Here is a 22,300-nt window from a genome sequence, read left to right on the forward strand (position 1 = left end):
TATGCCCTTTGTTATTGACACATTTGCCAGGGGAGAAAGACTCTCACGATCTACCTTGTCTATGCCTCTGATCTCCCCTCAGCCTCCTCTGCTCCAAGGTAAACAAACCCAGTATATCCAGTCTCTCCTCACAACTGAGGCAACATGCTGGTGAATCTCCTCTGCACTCTCCAGTGCAATCATGTCCTTCTGACAGTGTGGCAACCAGACCTGCACACAGTATTCCATTCGTGGCCGAACCAATGTTTTATAAAGTTGTGACAAGACTTCCTTGCTCCTATATTCTACACCCTGGCTAATGAAGGTAAGCATCCCATATGCCTGCTTCACCACCCTATCTACCTGTGCTGACACTTTCAGGGATCTGTAGACTTGTATGCTAAGGTCCCTTTGTTCCTCAGTACCCCCCAGAGACCGACCAGAGATTGTGTCTATCTATCCCTTATTAGACCTCCCAAAATGCATCATGTCACATTTATCAGAGTTAAACTCCATCCACAATTGTTCTGCCCAGTTTACCAGCTGATCCATATCAGACTGTCGTGTGAGACCATAGGTAAAAACAATGACTGCAGATGCTGGAAACCAGATTCTGGATCAGTAGTGCTGGAAGAGCACAGCAGTTCAGGCAGCATCCAAGGAGCAGCGAAATTGACGTTTCGGGCAAAAGCCCTTCATCAGGAATAAAAGCAGAGAGCCTGAAGCGTGAAGAGATAAGCTAGAGGAGAGTCGGGGTGGGGGGAAAGTAGCATAGAGTACAACAGGTGAGTGGGGGAGGAGATGAAGGTGATGGGTCAGGGAGGAGAGGGTGGAGTGGATAGGTGGAAAAGAAGATAGGCAGGTAGGTCAAGTCATGGGGACAGTGCTGAGCTGGAAGTTTGGAACTAGGGTGAGGTAGGGGAAGGGGAAATGAGGAAACTGTTGAAGTCCACATTGGTGCCATGGGGTTGAAGTGTTCCGAGGTGGAAGATGAGGCGTTCTTCCTCCAGGCGTCTGGTGGTGAGGGAGCGGCGGTGAAGGAGGCCCAGGACCTCCATGTCCTCGGCAGAGTGGGAGGGGGAGTTGAAATGTTGGGCCACGGGGCGGTGTGGTTGATTGGTGCGGGTGTCTCGGAGATGTTCCCTAAAGCGCTCTGCTAGGAGGCGCCCAGTCTCCCCAATGTACAGGAGACCGCATCGGGAGCAACGGATACAATAAATGATATTGGTGGATTTGCAGGTAAAACTTTGATGGATGTGGAAGGCTCCTTTAGGGCCTTGGATAGAGGTGAGGGAGGAGATGTGGGCACAGGTTTTACAATTCCTGAGGTGCAGGGGAAAGTGCCAGGATGGGAGGGTGGGTTGTAGGGAGGCGTGGACCTGACCAGGTAATCACGGAGGGAATGGTCTTTGCGGAAGGCGGAAAGGGGTGGGGAGGGAAATATATCAATGGTGGTGGGGTCTGTTTGGAGGTGGCGGAAATGTCGGCGGATGATTTGGTTTATGCGAAGGTTGGTAGGGTGGAAGGTGAGCACCAGGGGCATTCTGTCCTTGTTACGGTTGGAGGGGTGGGGTCTGAGGGCGGAGGTGCGGGATGTGGATGAGATGTGTTGGAGGGCATCTTTAACCATGTGGGAAGGGAAATTGCGGTCTCTAAAGAAGGAGGCCATCTGGTGGGTTCTGTGGTGGAACTGGTCCTCCTGGGAGCAGATACGGCGGAGGCGGAGGAATTGGGAATACGGGATGGCATTTTTGCAGGAGGTAGGGTGGGAAGAGGTGTAATCCAGGTAGCTGTGGGAGTCGGTGGGTTTGTAAAAAATGTCAGTGTCAAGTCGGTCGTCATCAATGGAGATGGAGGACCATCCTCCCCACCATCAACAACGTCCTCAATTTTCATTCCAAGTTTTCTCGAGGGAGAGCTCTCCCTCCAAATGTAATGTTTTTGATTCAGTACTGCCATTCATCTCCCACCAGTCACTCCCCTCACTCCCACCCCTTCCTTCCCTATCTTACTGAATCCCGTGGAATATTTCAAACTCACTCCTGGCCTGCTTTGACTCAGGGATGTGTTATCACCACAATACATTTCCATGTGGCAATCTGTACTAGCATCTCACTGGTATTATTTATCACTCTCCATGTATTCACATACATGCACAGTAACCCTGACTGAGAGCATTTACATTCCTTGTCACTGCAACCCCACCTGATATTTCCTATTGTAATGTTATCCACCCCTCCCATTATTTCTGTCTGATATAGTATTATCTCCTATATTCCCCACACCCATACCAATTTAGTTTAAACCCTACCCAATAGCGCTAGAAAACAGTCCCACCAATGCGGCTGTGTTGCGCCCTGTGGCCCAACATTTCAACTCCCCCTCCCACTCAGCCGAGGGCATGCAGGTCCTGGGCCTCCTCCACCGCCGCCCCCTCACCACCCAATGCCTGGAGAAAGAACGCCTCATCTTCCACCTCGGAACACTTCAACCCCAGGGCATCAATGTGGACTTCACCAGTTTCCTCATTTCCCCTTCCCCCACTCACCCCAGTTCCAACTTTCCAGCTCAGCACTGTCCCCATGACTTTTTTTAGATTAGATTACATTACAGTGTGGAAACAGGCCCTTCGGCCCAACAAGTCCACACCGACCCGCCGAAGCGAACCCACCCATACCCCTACATTTACCCCTTACCTAACACTACGGGCAATTTAGTATGGCAAATTCACCTGACCTGCACATCTTTGGACTGTGGGAGGAAACCGGAGCACCCGGAGGAAACCCACGCAGACACGGGGAGAACGTGCAAACTCCACACAGTCAGTCGCCTGAGGCGGGAATTGAACCCGGGTCTCTGGCGCTGCGAGGCAACAGTGCTAACCACTGTGCCACCGTGCCGCCCATTCCACCGTGCCGCCCAGACTTGTCCTACCGGCCTATCTTCCTTTCCACCTATCCACTCCATCCTCCTCTCTGACCTATCACCTCCATCTCCACCCTCATTCACCCATTGTACTCTTTGCTACCTTCCCCCACCCTCCTCTCTGACCTATCACCTCCATCCCCACCCCCACTCATCTATTGTGCTCTATGCTACTTTCTCCCCACCCTCCTTTTATTTATCTCTCCACCCTGCAGGCACCCTGCCTCTATTCCTGATGAAGGGCTTTTGCCTGAAATGTCGATTTTCCTCCTCCTTGGATGCTGCCTGAACTGCTGTGCGTTTCCAGCACCACTCTAATCTAGACTCTGATTTCCAGCATCTGCAGCTCTTGTTTTTACCACAAATGCCTCTGTCCAACACCTCCAACCTATACAGGCACCATCTGTCCCAGAGCTAGCCACACTGTTCAAGGAATCTAAAGCCCACCACCTCTCTAAGGACACACATTTGACTGCTCTATCTCCCTGTTGTTACACCCATTCATCTGAGGTACTGGGAGTAATCCCGAGGTAAGGACCTTCTTGTTAACTCCTTTCCTGATTCCCTAAATTCTAACCTTTCTGTTACATCCTTGACCCTGGCCACAAGGAGACAACACACCATCCTATTTCATGTCCTGCCAATTCCCCTATTTATTGAACCCTGTTCCTTAATGTTCCTGTGACGATGCTGTGGCTTTAAGAAGTTATTCCGTCCTCTCTTTTGAAGAGAGGTTGTAAGGCAGAGGTACAGAGCAGTCTACCAGAATAACTAGAGTAAACAGCTTGGGAGACCTTCTGCTGTTTTTACAGCCTGAATGGATGTGGCCAGCTCTCACAGATCAGGATTTCTGGGTTTTGTTTTTTTTCAGTAACGTCAGAAGATATTGGGATGTCAAAATGTCTTCCAGCTGCTATTCTCTCTGAATATTTTCTTAATTTTAATTTTAATGTTATATTCCTCCTGGATTATAGAACTGAATGCAAGAATCTGTGCCTAAATTAGCTTTTTTGCCAAGGGGTGTGTTTATGGGATGTTACTGTATTGGAGCAGTTAATTAGTAACAGTTACTGTATCTATCATTTGATTAAGTTTTCCAATTGCTAAATTATTCTAAATTCCTAATTCTTTTGTTTATAGTTCTTGAATAAATTGTATTTTGCTCATCGTCGAGAAGTTTGACCAGTCGAACTGCATCTGGAACGTAGCATTTCACATCTACGTTTTAAATAAGAAAAGTTAGGGTCTAGATTCCGTTCCTAAAATATTTTGAGGGGGTCTAGTCTGGTCCATAACACTCCCTATCTTCTTCATGCCTCACTGCGTAAAGCTGAGCCACTTGCAATGTCACAGACTGGGATCTGGCTACATCCCCCAGTGGAGCTATCACTCACCATTTGTGTTCAGATCTGGTTGGAGACTGGAAGGCATTTAGAGGGCTCCAGCAAGACCTCTCTGGTCTTCCTTGACTGCCTGGTGTTCACCCATGTCCCCTGTGCCAACATACATTTCAACTGTGGGGAGTAAGCTAATCTATAAATGGGAGATCAAGCCCCCTCTCCAGAGGCCAGAGACCATATCCAGACTGAAATTCCAGTACAGTACTGAAGGAGTGCTGCACTGTCTGATATGCCATCTTGAGGATGAGACATTAAAACAAGGCCCAATCTTGGATGGAAAAGATCCTGTAACCATTTCTAAAGTAAAACTAGAGAGATCTCTTCAGTGGTCCTGGCCAATATTTATCCATCAGTCACGTCGGTAAAATCACAGAGAATCACAGCACAGAAAGAGGTGCTTTGGCCCACCCTGTCCATGCCGATCATCAGTATCCATCCATTCCAATCCCATTTCCCAGCACTTGGTCCATAGCCTTTTATGCTATAGCATTTCAAATGGTCATTCAAATACCTCTTAGATGTCTTCCCACCTCTAACAGTCTTTCAGGCGGCTAGTTCCAGGTAGCCGGCTGGGTGAAAAACATGTCCCTAACTCCCCTCTAAACCTTCTGTTCCCTATCATCGATCTATGCCCCCTGGTTACTGACCGAGTTACTAAGGGGAAACATTTCTTCCTATGAACCCAGTCTCTGCACTTCATAATATTGTAGACTTCAATCATGACCCCTCTCAGCCTTCTCTGCTCTAAGGAAACAAACCCCAGTCTATCCAATCTCTCCTCACAGCTGAATCACTGCTTACCAGGTGACATCCTGGTGAATCTCCTCTATACCCTCTCCAGAGCAATCCTTCCTGTAGTGTGGTGACCATAACTGTACCCCGTCTTCAAGCTACGGCCTAACCCAATGTCCTGTACAGCTCCATCACAGCATCCTCGCTCTTGCATTCAAAACATCTTGACTACATAAGTCTTTAGAATCAGAGAATTCCTACAGTGTGGAAAGAAGCCATTTGGCCCATCAAGTCTGCACCAACCGTCTGACCAACATCCCACCTATCCCCATATTTCCCATGGCTAATCCATCTAGACTACACATTCCTGGGTACGATGGGGCAATTTAGCATGGCCGGTCCATCTAACCTGCACATCGTTGGACTCTGAAAAGGAGAAAGTGAGGACCGCAGATGCTGGAGATCAGAATTGAGAGTGTGGTACTGGAAAAGCACAGCAGGTCAGGCAGCATCCGAGGAGCAGGAGAATCTCCATCTCTCAGCGTTCCAGTGAGGCCGTTCCCTCCACAATCCCTATCAGAGTTCCAGAGCGACCATTCCCTCCGTGACTTCCTTGTCAGATCCACGCCCCCCACCAACCCACACCCCACTCCCGGCACCTTCCCCTGCCACCGCAGGAAGTGCAAAACATGCGCCAGCACCTCCCCACTCACCTCCGTCTAAGGCCCCGAAGGATCCTTCCACATCTGGCGGAAATTTACCTGTACCTCCACCAATGTCATCTACTGTATCCGTTGCAACCGATGTGGTCTCCTCTACATTGGGGAGACTGGACGCCAATTTGCGGATCGCTTCAAAGACACCCGCACCAACCAACCCCACTGCCCCGTGGCTGAACACTTCAACTTCCCTCCCAACTCCACCAAAGACATGCAGGTCCTGGGCCTCCTGCATTATAAACCCCTTACCACTTGATGTTTGGACAAAGAATGCCTCATATTCTGCCTTGGGACCCTGCAACCACACGGGATTTCACCAGTTTCCTCATTTTCCCTCACCCGACATTGTTCCAGCCCCAAGCCTCCAACTCAGCACAGCCCTCCTGACCATCAGCTTTCCCGTCTAACCACTCCCCCTATCACCTTCTTCCTCACCTTCATCTACCTATCACTTTCTCAAGCGCCTTCCCCACACCCCCACCCCACCCCACTCTCATTTATCTCTCATCCCCCTGGCCCACAAGCCTCATTCCTGATGAAGGGCTTATACCCGAAACGTTGATTCTCCTGCTCCTTGGATGCTGACTGACCTGCTGTGCTTTTCCAGCAGCACACTCTCAACATTTTTGGAAGCTGAGAGGAAACCGGTGCAACCAGAGGAAACCCACACGGGCACAGCAAGAATGCGCAAATTCCACACAGACAGTCGCCCAAGTCTGGAATCGAACCCGGTTCCCTGGCACCGTGAGGAAGCAGTGCTAACCACTGAGCCACCATGCCGCTCTTGCTCATTTATCTCATTGCCGTCTGTGGGAGCTTGCTGTGGCTACATTGGCTACCATGTTTCTCACATTGTAACAGTGACTGCACTTCTGAAATGCTTGAGTGGATGGGTAGTGCCAAATGACAGCCCTAAGCCTTTGAAAGGTATTGGGTGGGTGGTGCAAGTTCTTCCTCTGAAACCAGACATACCCGATTCATCCGGATTAAGACACAGGGTTGACCAGTTTTATATCCGAAAGTGGGATCTTCGAGCCCGGAGCAGTTCTTCAGCATCTCCCGATTAAATTGGCAAGAATACTTGGAATTCGGTCCATATCCTGTCTGAAAGGTATAGTTGCCTGGAGTGCAGTTCCGGCTGATTTTGGCCTGGACAGATTCATTATAAGCTGAAAGAGGAGAGAAGAGAGGAGTCAGAGCTGGAGAAGATCACTTGACGGTCAACAGATAGAGTCATAGATACATACAGCACGGAAACCCATGCTGTATTGGTCCAACTCATCCATGCCGCCCGGAAATCCTAAATTAATCTAGTCCCATTAGCCAGCATGTGGCCCATATCCCTCCAAACCCTTCCTATTTGTATACCCATCCAATGTTGCAATTGTGCAATCGCTCCCACTTTCTCTGGCAGCTCGTTCCATACACGCACCACTCTCTGTGTGAAAAATGTTGCCCCTGAGGTCCCTTTTAAAGCTTTCCCCTCACACTTAAAATCTACGTCCTCTAGGTTTGGACTCTCCACCCCGGGGATAAGACCCTCACGATTTTATAAATCTCTACAAGGTCACCCATCATCCTCTGATGTTCCAGGGAAAATAGTCCCAGCCTACTCAGCCTCTCCCTATAACTCAAACCCTCCAACCCTTGCAAATTTTTTCTGAACCCTTTCAAGTTTCACAACATCCTTCAGATAGCAGGGTGACCAGAATTGAAAACAGTATTCCAAAGTGGCCTAACCAATGTCCGCATCCCAAAGCCGCAACATGATCGCCTAACTCCTGAATTCAATGCATTGACCAATAAAGGCAAGCTAATGATACAGTGTGCTCGGTGCTCAGGAAGTAGATAGCTCATTTGGGGCGGCACATTTTATAGAGAGCTTAACAAGAAGGAAAGTTCTGGTTACAATCTGGTATGTTGTTTCAAAGAAGATCAATAGTCAATCTAGAGTGTAAAAAGTGTGATGATTGGAAATTTCCCTGGTTCATCCCCACCCATGTCCAGGCATGCTTTACATGCTAAGGAGGTGTCTGAAGGCAAGGTAGAAATAGATTCAATGTAACTTTTAAATCGACATTGAATAAACACACAAACAGAAAAATATACAGGGATATGAGCATCTTCAAAGACCGCAATTTCCCCTCAGACGTGGTTGACGATGCCCTCCACCGCATCTCCTCCACTTCCCGCTCCTCCGCCCTTGAACCCCGCCCCTCCAATCGCCACCAGGACAGAACCCCACTGGTCCTCACCTACCACCCCACCAACCGCCAGATACATCGTATTATCCTTCGTCATTTCCGCCACCTCCAACAGACCCCACCACCAGGGATATATTTCCCTCCTCTCCCCTATCAGCGTTCCGGAAAGACCACTCCCTCCGCGACTCCCTCGTCAGGTCCACACCCCCCACCAACCCAACCTCCACTCCTGGCACCTTCCCCTGCAACCGCAAGAAATGCAAAACTTGCACCCACACCTCCCTCTCACTTCCCTCCAAGGCCCAAAGGGATCCTTCCATATCCGTCACAAATTCACCTGCACCTCCACACACATCATTTACTGCATCCGCTGCACCCGATGTGGCCTCCTCTACATTGGGGAGACAGGCCGTCTACTTGCGGAACGTTTCAGAGAACACCTTTGGGACACCCGGACCAACCAACCCAACCGCCCCGTGGCTGAACACTTTAACTCCCCCTCCCACTCCGCCAAAGACATGCAGGTCCTTGGCCTCCTCCATCGCCAGACCATGGCAACACGACGCCTGGAGGAAGAGCACCTCATCTTCCGCCTAGGAACCCTCCAACCACAAGGGATGAATGCAGATTTCTCCAGCTTCCTCATTTTCCCTCCCCCCACCTTTTCTCAGTCCCAACCCTTGGACTCAGCACTGCCTTCTTGACCTGCAATCTTCTTCCTGACCTCTCCATCCCCACCCCCTCTCCGGCCTATCACCCTCACCTTAACCTCCTTCCACCTATCGCATTTCCAACACCCCTCCCCCAAGTCTCTCCTTCCTACCTTTTATCTTAGCCTGCTTGGCACACCTTCCTCATTCCTGAAGAAGGGCTTATGCCCGAAACGTCGATTCTCCTGTTCCCTGGATGCTGCCTGACCTGCTGCGCTTTTCCAGCAACACATTTTCAGCTCTGATCTCCAGCATCTGCAGTCCTCACTTTCTCCTAATTGAGCAGCCCTGCACCCACTCTGCTATTTGATGGGAGTTGCATGTGGTCCCACTCTGTGTGTATTCAGTGCTCATCATGATTTGAAAATGTAACTTTTAAAAAGGTTTTGCGATTGACATATGAAAGAACTGAAACCAACATGGTCAGTCTAACAGATGAGAGACTTAACAAACAATCCAGGTCTTTTTCAATATATAATTTCAGTTACATCACACTGTAAACTTTTGCTATAAATTCTGTGTCTTACAGTCTTATACTCCACAACCACCTGATGGAGGAGCATGTGTGATTTTTAACTTTGTATTCAGTGCAGACTACTTATGAAGGAGGAGCCAGTCTTCACCAGTGGGTGGCACGGTGGCACAGTGGTTAGCACTGCTGCCTCACAGCGCCAGGGACCTGGGTTCAATTCCCACCTCAGGCGACTGACTGTGTGGAGTTTGCACGTTCTCCCCGTGTCTGCGTGGGTTTCCTCCAGGTGCTCCGGTTTCCTCCCACGGTCCAAAGATGTGCAGGTCAGGTGAATTGGCCATGCTAAATTGCCCATAGTGTTAAGTGAGGGGTAAATGTAGGGGTATGGGTGGGTTGCGCTTCGGCGGGTCGGTGTGGACTTGTTGGGCCGAAGGGCCTGTTTCCACACTGTAATGTAATCTAATCTTCACTAGTCTCTCACCAGTGGCAATCAACTGTCCAGGAACTTTCTGTAATCCTTGCCGTCACAACCATTGTCATTCCCTTTCCCTTTAATTGTTCCCACCACTTTAACGTTGCCCCCTCCATGCAATTCTCCTCCTCCTCTTACAGGTGTCACCCCCAAACCACCCCGTATTTGTACCTGGGTTTGTGGAAGATTGCGCAAATAAGAATAGGCTGGATTGTGCAGTCTGCCGGCACTTGGGGATTAAGGTGAGAGGGGAAGGATTTAATAGGAGCTGAGAGGCAACACTTTCACACAGAGGGTGGTGCGTGTATAGAATGAGCTGCCAGAGGAAGTGGTGGAGACTGGTGCAATTACAACATTTAAAAGGCACCTGGATTGGTGTATGAATAGGAAGGGTTTAGAAGGATGTGGGCCAAATGCTGGAAAAGGGCACTAGATTAATTTGGGATATCAGATCGGCATAGACGAGTTGAACCAAAGGTCTGTTTCCATGCTGTATAACTCTATGTCTCTATGACTCTATTCAGCTGGGTCTGCAAATGGCACAAGACAAATTAAAACAGGTCAAGGATTCGATGGGACGAGTGGACTCCTTCAGAGCCATAATGGTTTTAACAGTGACTCTGTTAAAATTTGACAATGCGTGGCAAGCATCTCCCAGTGCCAGTCAAATAACCAAGTCGGCAAAAGGAGCTGGAATTAGGTCAGTAGGAAGCAAAAGTTCCTTAATTTCTCAACTAGATGATGTGTTGAGGTGAAGGAGGGAAAGAGGGTCTGGTGTCGGGAAGAGCAAAGTGAGGGATCAATTCATGTATCTGCCCCTTATGATAGGACAGTGGTGAGTGAGTGATTCCCAATGTGTTATTGAGTGGGAATAGAGTCCATAGGAAGAACACACTGAAGAGAAACATAATGTAAAGGTTTGGTATCTTATATGTACACTCATGAAAGGTGCAATCTAAAACCAAAAAACGCTGAAAGCCCAGTCAGACAGTTTCCTAAAATTAACCAAGACAAAATCAATTCAGATTTTCAAATGCTTATACTAAATCCAGTCTGAACCGGTATCAAAATACTGACAGAGTTCCGTGCATTCATTCCTACCTGAAAGGAAATGCTGTAGAGCATTGACGTAACATTGCCAGGACTTTGGATTTGAGATATTAAAGGAGATCTTCAAATCTTTTGGCTCCGGTCGTATTGTCACACCTAAACCAGGGCACAATGCAAATTTACTGTAGTGTTGCAGAGGCAATATTCATAAAAGGAATCTTCCGAAACAGAGGAAAGTTTACAATGTAAAAACGTGAAGCTATCAATGCGCCCATTTTGTAGGAAGAAACAGGATAAAAAAATTTGCTAATTTTCTTTGCCTTTTTTCCAATTACGTTGGTCAAAAATAAGTTTCATTTGCAATAATTTTTAGTAAAGCATTTTACCTGTAAGAAAAATATACAGTGCTGTGCATTATGGTTGTACGAAAAACATTCATCTCGGTGAACCTTGTTGAACTTTTATCTTTATTTTTCTATTTTATACTAAAAAGGACTTTAATGGCGAACTTTTAACTACATTTCAATATTTTTCTACTTTGTATCTAAGATTTTGTACCGAGGTACCTTTGTACCTAAGATGGAGCTGGGGATGGCTCTTTACACTGTACTTCTGTATCCCTGTACTTGAGTACATGTAACAATAAAATCTAACTCTATTCTATGACAAAGTTCTATTCTATGACTACTTACATGGCTAACAGCACAAACAGAATGTGACATACAAGATGAAGCAATCCCATAACCAACTAATCTGCAGTCCTGCCACTTCCAGTTATGAATGGTGACAGACATTTAAACAAAAGAGGAGGTGGAGCCTCCACAAGTATTCCCATCCCCAATGACGGGAGAGCCCGGCACATCAGCACAACAAGACTGAAGCATTCGCAACAATCTCCAGCCAGAAGCGCTGAGTGGATGATCCATCTTGGCCTCCTCCAGTGGTCCCCACTATCACAGTCGTCGGCCTTCTGCCAACTCAGTTCATTCTACATGATCTTGAGATACGTCTGAAGTCACTGGGCAATGCGAGGGCTAAGGGGCCTTACAAATTCTGGCAATATTACTGACGACTTGTGTTCCAGAACTAGCCACCCCCGAACCAATTTGTTCTAGAACAGCTACAACACTAGCATTTACCCAGCAAAGGGGCAAGCAATAGTGGCACTAACTCAGTTACAGGGCAAAAACAATGACTGCAGATGCTGGAAACCAGATTCTGGATTAGTGGTGCTGGAAGAGCACAGCAGTTCAGGCAGCATCCGAGGAGCAGTAAAATCGACGTTTTGGGCAAAAGCCGTTCATCAGGAATAAAAGCATGAAAGGCTTTTGCCCGAAACGTCGATTTCGCTGCTCCTCGGATGCTGCCTGAACTGCTGTGCTCTTCCAGCACCACTAATCCAGAACTTACTCAGTTACAGCCTGCTCACTGATGCTCAGTTTGGGTTTGGCTAAAACCACACAAAACCTCTGCTACTTAACCAGTCTGTGCCCATATGAGGCAAAACTTGGGTAATATTTATACCTTGCCCCTCAATTGCCAAGTAATATTCACATCATACAACTGTCGCCATCTCCAGAAAGAGAGAATCAAATCATTTGCCCTTTACATTCAACTGAAGTCCTAGTGCTGAATGTACCAAAACGTAATAAGGGTAAATATTGACTACAAACATAACTGAACCAGCTACTGGGGCTAAAGCAACAAGTCAGAAGCCAACAATTCTGCAGCAAGCAATTCTTTTCCTGACCTCCAAAACCAGTGTGACACATTGACCATTCCACACTGCCAAGGGTCATTAGTGGTTGTTTAACTGTGATGATTTGCTATTGCGACACATCATAATGCATCTTTACAGGAAATGACAAAATATCATATGATTTTGCTTTCTTTTGCAGCTTATTGCAAGACAAAGGCACAGTAACACATTTCTAAAATAAAGTTAGGGTTTCCCTTGCCTCAGCAGACTCAGTAAAAATGCTTTAGCAGCTTTGGCAGTGCCACTTTGGTGGCACGGTGGCTCAGTGGTTAGCACTGCCACCTCACAGCACCAAAGACCCAGGTTCAATTCCAGCCTCGGGCGACTGTCTGTGTGGAGTTTGCACATTCTCCCCGTGTCTGCGTGGGTTTGCTCCGGTTTCCTCCCACAATCCAAAGAAGTGCAGGTCAGGTGAATTGGCCAGGCTAAATTGCCCGTGGTGTAAGGTGCATTAATCAGAGGGAAATGTGTCTGGGTGGGTTACTCTTCGGAGGGTCAGTGTGAACTTGTTGGGCCGAAGGGCCTATTTCCACACTGTAGGGAACCTAATCTAAAAAGAAACAAAGAACACAACATAGTGTCATGGAATCCCTACAGCGTGGAAACAAGCCATTATGCTCAACAAGCGATAGATACAGGACAGATGTCACAGGTAGTTTCTTTACTCAGAGAGTAGTAGGGGCCTGGAATGCACTGCCTGCAATTCACCAACTTTAAAGGCATCTAAATGGTCATTGGATAGTCATTTGGACAAAAATGGAATAGCGTAGGTTAGATGGGCTTCAGATTGGTTTCACAGGTCGGCACAACATCAAGGGCTGAAGGGACTGCACTCCGCTGTAATGTTCTATGTTCATACCGACCCTCCAAAGAGTAACCCACCCAGACCCATTCCCTTGACTGGTGCACCTAACCTACACATCCCTGAAAACTATGGGCAATTTAGCATGACCAATTCACCGAACCTGCACATCTTTGGACTGTGGGAGGGAACCAGAGCACCCAGAGGAAACCAATGCAGACATTGGGAGAATGTGCAAACTCTACATAGACAATTACTTTAGGCTGGAATCAAACCCAGAGGCCCGGTCTTGTGAGGCAGCAGTGCGGACCACTGAGCTATGTGCCACAGAGTCCTCCAACACAGTGACAGGCCTTTTGGCTGAAACTAGTCTATGCCAACCAATATGTCCATCCACACTAACCCCATTTCCCTGCACTTCACCCATATCATTCTAATCCTTTCCTATCCATGTATTTGTCCAAATGTCTTTTAAACGTTGTTAATGTACCCGCCTCAATCAGTTCTGCTGGCTGCTCATTCCACATGGATACCACTCTCTGTGTAAAAAAGTTGCCCCTCAGGTTCCCTTTCTCCTCTAACCTTAAACTGATGCCCACTAGTCCTCAATTTCCCAACCCTGCAAAAAAGACTGAGTGCATTCACACTATCCATGCCTCTCATTATCTTATACACTTCTATAAGATTCCGCCCTCAGTCTCTATGCTCTATAAAAAAACGGCCTAGCTTGTCCAACCTCTCCCTCCAACTCAGACCCTTGAGTCCTGGCAACATCCTTGTAAATTTTTTCTGCACTCTTTACAGTTTAATAACATCCTTCCTCTAGCAAGGTGACTCAAACTGAACACAACACACCAAGAATAGTCTCACCAACATCTTGTACAACTGCAACATAACTTCTAATTTCCATACTCAAAGCCCTGACTGATGAAAGCCAGTGTGCCAAAAGCCTTCTTCACTGTCCAGTCTACCTGTGACTCTACTTACAGAGAACCATGCACCTGAACTCCAAGGTCCCTCTGTTCCACTACACTCCTTAAGGCCCCATCATTCACCATGAAACTCCTACCTTGATTTGACTTTCTAAAATGCAACACCTCTCACATCTATATTAACCCCATTTGCCATTTCTCGGCCCACTTCCCCAGCTGATCAAAGTCTTGCTGCAATTTCTAATAATCCTCCTCACTGTCCACGATACCGCCTATTTTAGTGTCATTTACTAATCATGCCTTGTACATCTCATTCAAATCATCGATAAAGATAACATACAGCAATGAGCCCAGCACCGACTCCTAAGGCATGCCACTAGTCACAGGCCTCCAGTCTGACAAGCATTCTTCCACTATTACCCTCTGTTTCCATCAAGCCAATTTAGAATCCAATTTGCCAGCTTCCCCCGGATTCCATGCGATCTAATCTTCAGTGCACCGTACAAAGTGGAACCTTATCAAAGGCCTTACTGAAATCCACACAGACCATGTCTACTGCCCTGTCCTCATCAACCTTCCTGGTCACTTCATCAAAGAACTCTAATAAATTTGTGAGGCATGATCTCCCACACACAAAGCCATGCTGACTCTTCCTAATCCAACCATGCTTTCTAAATGCATGTATAGCATATCTGTCAGAATCTTCTCAAGTAACTTACCGACCACAGATGTTAAGCTTACTGGTCTACAGTTCCCAGGTTTTTCTTTGCAACCCTTCTTGAATAAGCTCACAACATTCGCCACCCTCCCAGTCTTCGGGGACCTCACCCGTGGCTAACGATGATGCATGTGGCATCAAGTGAAAGAACAACGTGGAAAACTCTCTGCCGTTAGTAAAGAGCTTATAGCAGGTTGCATGTCCCAACCACATAGCAATTGGTGCCAATGGTTTCCAAGGAATGGTACTACATACAGCCTTACTGCGAAGCTAAGCAGTGAGTAGGACAGTATGCTGTTGTAGCAATGGTAGTTCTGCAGTTGAAAACCTAGCCAGGCAAGGGATTGACAAAGAAAAAGCTACATATGAGGACATTATAAAAATGTCTATTTCAATCTGTAAAAACATACCATTATCGAGTGTATTAAATTTAATAAGTGTACCCGATGACGAAGTATTGATATCAATAATCTGTACAGACATCATGGTGACACAGTGGTCAGCACTGCTGCCTCACAATGCCAAGCACCCGGAATTGATTCCATCCTTAGATGACTATTTGTGTGGAATTTGCACATTCTCTCTGTGTCTGTTTGGATTTCCTCCGGGTGCTCTAGTTTCCTCCCACAGTCACAAAGATGCACAGGTTAGGTGGATTGGCCAGGCTCAATTGCCCCGTAGCATCTAGGGATGTGCAGGTTAGGTGGATTAGCCACAGTAAATGTGGAATTATAGGGGAGGGGTCTGGGATCTGCGTGGGATGCTCTTCAGAGGGTCAGTGCAGACTCGATGGGCTGAATGATCTCTTTCCACAATGCAGTAATTCTAGGTCATAGGTAATTGCTCTGTGGAGTCCAGGGATGAGCAGGCTAGGTGGATTATGCAGAGTTTACAGAGTTTAAAATAGTGATGGAAAAGGATAGACCAGATCTAAAAGTCTGTGTGGAGTTTGTACATTCTCCCTGTGTCTGTGTGGGTTTCCTCCGGGTGCACTGGTTTCCTCCCACAATCCAAAAATGTGCAGGTTAGGTGAATTGGTCATGCTAAATTGCCCGTAATGTTAGGTGTAGGGGAATGGGTCTGGGTGGGTTGCTCTTCAGAGGGTCGGTGTGGACTTATTGGGCTGAAGGGCCTGTTTCCACACTGTAAGCAATCTAATCTAAAAGCTGACTGGGGGCAGATAAAGAGACAACTGGAAAATGGGAAACTTTCAGAAATGAGATAAAGAGAGTCGAGAGGCAGTATATTCCTATTAGGGTGAAAGGAAAGCTGGCAGGTGTAGGGAATACTGGATGACTAAAGAAATTGAGGGCTTGGTTAAGAAAAAGAAGGAAGCATATGTCAGGTATAGACAGGATAGATCAAGTGAATCCTTAGAAGAGTATAAAGGCAGTGGGAGTACACTTAAGAGGGAAATCAGGAGGGCAAATAGGGTTAAGGAGAATCCAAAAGGATTTTATAAATACATTAAGGACATAAGGGTAACTAGGGAGAAAATAGAGCCCCTCAAACATCAGCAAGACAGCCTTTGTGTGGAGCTGCAGGAGATGGGGAAGATATTAAATGAGTATTTTGCATCAGTGTTTACTGTGGAGGAGAACATGGAAGATATAAATGTGGGGAAATAAATGGTGACATCTTGAAAAATGTCCATATTACAGAGGACATGGTACTGGGTGTCTTGAAATGCATAAAAGTGGATAAATCACCAGGACCTGATCAGGTGTACCCTAGAACTCTGTGGGAAGTTAGGGAAGTGATTGCTGGGCCCTTTGCTGAGATATTTTGTATCATCGATAGTCACAGGTGAGGTGCCAGAAGACTGGAGGTTGGCTAACGTGGTGCCACTGTTTAAGAAGGGTGGTAAGGACAAGCCAGGGAACTATAGACCAGTGAGCCTGATGTCAGTGCTGGGCAAGTTGTTGGAGGGAATCCTGAGGGACAGAATTTACATGTATTTGGAAAGGAAAGATAGTATTACAGCGGTGGAAAGGACGATGGATGAGGACTTGCCATCTGAGGTAGTTTGGGCTGAGGTTAGGAATAGGAAAGGTGAGGTCACCCTGTTAGGAGTCTTTTACAGGCCTCCTAATAGTCCTAGAATCATTGAAGAAAGGATAGGGAAGGTGATTCAGGAGATGAGTGACAGTAATAGGGTGGTTGTTATGGGGGACTTTAACTTTCCTGATATTGATTGGGAAAGCTATAGCTCAAGTTCGTTAGATGGGTCAGTGTTTGTTCAATGTGTGCAGGAGAGTTTCCTGACACAATATGTAGACAGGCCAACAAGAGATGAGGCCATACTGGATTTGGTTCTGGGTAACGAACCAGGCCAGGTGTTAGAATTAAAGGTAGGTGAGCACTTTGGGGATAGTGACCATAATTCGGTGATTTTTACACTCGTGATGGAGAGGGATAAGTGTGTACTACAGGGCAAGAATTATAGCTGGGGTAAGGGAAATTATGATGCGGTGAGGCATGACTTAGGATGTGTGGCTTGGAAAAGTAGACTCCAAGGCAAGAGTGTAAATGATATGTGGAACTTGTTCAAGGGGCAACTATTGAGTGTCCTTGATAATTATGTACCTGTCAGGCAGGAAGGAAAGGGTCGTGCGAGGGAGCCGTGGTTTAATAAGGAATTGGAATCCCTTGTTAAATGGAAGAGGGCGGCCTATCTCAAGATGAGACGTGAAGGTTCAATTGGGGCGATTGAGAGTTATAGGGTAGCCAGGAAGGACCTGAAGAGAGAGCTAAAAGCAGCAAGGAGGGGACATGAAAGGTCCTTAGTAGATAGGATTAGGGAAAACCCTAAGGCTTTCTATAGGTATGTTAGGAATAAAAGAATGACTAGGGTAGGAATAGGTCCAGTCAAGGATAGTAGGGGGAAGTTGCGTGTGGAGGCGGAAGAGATTGGGGAGACACTGAATGAATACTTTTCTTCAGTATTCACTCAGGAACAGGGCATTGTTGTCGATGAGAATACTGAGGCACAAATAAGTAGAATGGATGGCTTTGAGGTATGTAGAGAAGAGGTGTTGGAAATCCTGGAAAAGGTGAAAATAGATAAGTCCCCTGGGCCTGATGGCTTTTATCCTAGGATTCTCTGGGAAGCAAGGGAGGAGATTGCAGAGCCATTGGCCTTGATTTTTATGTCCTCTTTGTCTACAGGAGTAGTCCCAGAAGACTGGAGGATAGCAAATGTGGTTCCCTTGTTCAAAAAGGGGAGTAGGGATAGCCCTAGTAACTATAGGCCGGTGAGTCTCACTTCTGTTGTGGGCAAAGTCTTAGAGAGAATTGTAAGGGATAGGATTTATGCACATCTCGATAGGAATAATGTGATCAAGGATAGTCAGCATGGTTTTGTGAAGGGCAAGTCGTGCCTCACAAACCTTATTGAATTCTTTGAAAAGGTGACGAAGGAGGTTGATGAGGGGAAAGCGGTAGATGTGGTATATATGGATTTTAGTAAGGCGTTTGATAAGGTTCCCCATGGTAGGCTACTGCAGAAAATACGGAGATATGGCATTGAGGGTGAGTTAGAGGTTTGGATTAGGAATTGGCTGGATGGAAGAAGACAGAGGGTAGTAGTTGATGGCAAAGTTTCTTCATGGAGTGCCGTCACTAGCGGTGTTCCGCAAGGATCTGTTTTGGGACCATTGCTGTTTGTCATTTTTATAAATGACCTGGAAGAGGGGTTAGAAGGTTGGGTGAGCAAGTTTGCGGATGATACGAAAGTCGGAGGAGTTGTTGACAGTGAGGAAGCATGTGGCAGGTTACAGCAGGATATAGAGAAGCTGCAGAGCTGGGCAGAAAGGTGGCAGATGGAATTCAATGTAGCTAAGTGCGAGGTGATTCACTTTGGGAAGAATAACAAAAAGATGGGGTACTGGGCTAATGGTCGGATACTTGGTAGTGTGGATGAGCAGAGGGATCTTGGTGTCCATGTACACAGATCTCTGAAAGTTGCCACCCAGGTAAATAGTGCGGTGAGGAAGGCATATGGCGTACTGGCTTTTATTGGTAGAGGAATTGAGTTCCGGAGTCCTGAGGTCATGATGCAGTTGTATAAGACTCTGGTACGGCCGCATCTGGAATATTGTGTGCAGTTTTGGTCGCCATACTATAGGAAGGATGTGGAGGCATTGGAACGGGTGCAGAGGAGGTTTACCAGGATGTTGCCTGGTATGGAAGGAAAACCGTATGAGGAAAGACTGAGGCACTTGGGGCTGTTTTCACTAGAGAAAAGAAGGTTTAGGGGTGACTTGATTGAGGTGTACAAGATGATTAGGGGGTTAGATAGGGTCGACAGTATGAACCTTTGCCCGCGTATTGAGTCGGGTATTACAAGGGGGCATAGCTTTAAATTAAGGGGGGGTAGATATAGGACTGATGTTAGGGGTAGGTTCTTCACTCAGCGAGTCGTTAGTTCATGGAATGCCCTGCCAGTAACAGTGGTGGACTCTCCCTCTTTATGGGCATTTAAGAGGGCATTGGATAGGTATATGGAGGATAGTGGGTTAGTGTAGTTTAGGTGGGCTTGGATCGGCGCAACATCGAGGGCCCAAGGGCCTGTACTGCGCTGTATTCTTCTATGTTCTATGAAAGGACTGATTAGAGATAGTCAGCATGGCTTTGTGCATAGGAAATCATGTCTCACGGACTTGATTGAGTTTTTTGAAGAAGTAACGAAGAGAATTGATGAGGGCAGAGTGGTGGACGTGATCCATATGGATTTCAGTAAGTCATTTGACAAGGTTCCTCATGGGAAACTAGTTAGCAAGGTTAGATCTCATGGAATACAGGGTGAACTAACCACTGGGACACAGACTTGGCTCAAAGGTAGAAGACAGAGGGTGGTGGTGGAGGGTTGCTTTTCAAGCTGGAGGCCTGTGACCAGTGGAGTAAAACAAGGATTGGTGCTGGGTCCACTGTTTTTCATCATTTATATAAATGATTTGGATGTGAGCATAAGAGGTATAGTTAGTAAGTTTGCCCATGACACTAACATTGGAGGTGTAGTGGACAGTGAAGAAGGTTACCTCAGATTACAACGAGGTAGTGATAGATAGTTAGGACAGTGAAGAAAGCATTTGATATGCTTTCCTTTATTGGTCAGAACATTGAGTATAGGAGTTGGGAGATCATGTTGCGGCTGTACAGGACATTGGTTAGGCCATATTTTGAATTGTGTGCAATTCTGGTCTCCTTCCTATTGGAAGGATGATGTGACATTTGAAAAGATATTGCCAGGATTGGAGGGTTTGAGCTATAAGGTGAGGCTGAACACTGGAGCTGTTTTCCCTGGAGCTTTGGAGGCTGAGGGATGACCTTATAGAGGTTTATAAAATCAAGAGGGGCATGGATAGGGTGAATAGACCAGGTCTTTTCCCTGGGGTGAGGGAGTCCAGAACTAGAGGGCATAGGTTTAGGGTGAGAGGGGAAAAATTTAACAGGGACCTAACGGGCAACTTTTTCACACAGAGGGTGGTATGTGTATGGAATGAGCTACCAGAGGAAGTGGTGGAGGCTGGTAGAAACACAACATTTAAAAGGCATCTGGATGGGTATATGAATAGGAAGGGTTTAGAGGGATATGTGCCGGGTGCTGACAGGTGGGACTAGATTAAGTTGGGATATCTGGTCAGCATGGACGGGTTGGACTGAAAGGTGTGTTTCTGTGCTGTACATCTCTATGTCTCTAAAGATCTCAGCAACATTCAAAAGGCATTTTGAAAATTGAACCAATGCACAATACTTCACCACAACATTTCTGTTTTTATGTTTAGCACCGCCACATGCCTAATTTCTTTACAAGAGGCATGGGTCCCTCTTAATTTCAATACATTCTTACCCCGCCAACAGCTCTACTTTACTATGATCTCTTCTGGTGGTAATACTGGATAAATCAGGATGAAATATGGCTTGATAGATCATAATTTACTTTTTAAGTTTGTTAACGTAGTGGTTTGTCACTGAAACATATTCACATGAGACTGCAAGTGTTCTTTTGCAAATTCATTACATAACAGAAATGTATATATGTTACATTTAAAGAGAGATCTTAACAAAACATACTGCCTCTGGCTTAGACTCACCTGTCATTAATTTCACAGTTGCTCCTAGTGTTTGACCAGGTATTTGCTAAACCTGGTTTCCACAGCCACTTCACACTCCTCAGGGACTGCCTCCGGTAGAGACTCATAGCTCGAAGAACAGCACCTCACTTTGCATTTGGAGACGTTGCAGTCTTCTGGACTCAATATCGAGTTCAACAACTTTAAGGCTTGAGCTCTTCAATGTCCTTACCCCAATCCCCATACACAACCCATTGCTCGGCACTACCAGTCCCTATTAATACCTCTTCACCCTCCCAGCCTGATCATTAACAACTCCTTTGTCTGTCCAACTGTTCTTCTCTCTGTTTGGGCTGCAACCCCACCTATCGTTTACTCCTTACCCCCTCCCCCCCAATCCTGTCTTCGACATAAAAAAACAATATTTTCCTAGCTATCATCAGTTCTGAGGAAGTGTCACTCGACCCTGGGAATTTGTTCCCGTTAGGCGGGGAGACTAGGACCCGTGGGCCCAGCCTTAGAATTAGAGGGGGTCAATCTAGAATGGAAATGAGGAGACATTTCTTCAGCCAGAGAGTGGTGGGCCTGTGGAATTCATTGCCACGGAGCACAGTGGAGGCCGGGACGTTAAATGTCTTCAAGGCAGAGATTGATAAATTCTTAATCTCGCAAGGAATTAAGGGCTACGGGGAGAGTGTGGGTAAATGGAGTTGAAATGCCCATCAGCCATGATTGAATGGCGGAGTGGACTCGATGGGCCGAATGGCCTTACTTCCACTTCTATGTCTTATGGCCTTATGACCTTATGGTCCCAAAACTTTAAGGTTTTGAAATCTTTCTCTGAGATGCTGCCAGATCCGCTGAGGTTTTCCAGCAATTTCTGTTTTCACTTTAAAAGAAAACATTGCAGTCTGTTTCCCAGCAATATCTTTAGAGACCCAGTCTCAAAAAAATGTCACTTCTATGTCAACTTTTTTCTTTTCTCTCTTATTTCACACGTATCAAGTCTCCTTCTTGGACTGCTGAGACAATTTTAGAATTGCATTTCAATTCTGCTCAGCTGAAATTCCTTTCAATGTTGAGATCTTGATCTGTCACAGCTTGGAGACTCCACAACAGAAAACCCTTCTGCTAAGGTCACTGTTATCCTGAACTGACAACTGGATTCTTCTGCTAGGAAGAAGATGTCCTTCTGAACGGAACAATTGATTCTTCTGAACTGAAATCAAAACTATGCTTGTGGCCTGTCGTCTGTTTTCCCTGCAGAAAACTCAGCAGTATAGACACCCCATCAGCCCTGGTGTACTGCAAGGCACTGAGTTAATTTTCTTTGAAATGTTGTATTCCAGTCA

General features: G+C 46.5%; 1 protein-coding gene across 1 annotated transcript in view; it reads right to left on the reverse strand.

Moving 5' to 3' along the window:
* LOC122555528 (potassium-transporting ATPase subunit beta-like) overlaps positions 1-22,300 on the reverse strand; it is a 42,825-nt gene that overhangs the window by 12,662 nt on the left and 7,863 nt on the right. Inside the window, exons 3-4 of the mRNA XM_043701547.2 lie at positions 10,715-10,819; positions 6,728-6,924 (exon numbers count right to left, since the gene is read on the reverse strand). Coding sequence (XP_043557482.1) covers positions 6,728-6,924; positions 10,715-10,819 — 302 coding nt within the window. The remainder of the gene's footprint in view (positions 1-6,727; positions 6,925-10,714; positions 10,820-22,300) is intronic.

This window comes from Chiloscyllium plagiosum, unplaced genomic scaffold (genome assembly GCF_037043375.1).
Source record: "Chiloscyllium plagiosum isolate Xiang-an unplaced genomic scaffold, Cpla_swu_hap1 HiC_scaffold_12, whole genome shotgun sequence".
Classification (NCBI taxonomy): domain Eukaryota; kingdom Metazoa; phylum Chordata; class Chondrichthyes; order Orectolobiformes; family Hemiscylliidae; genus Chiloscyllium; species Chiloscyllium plagiosum.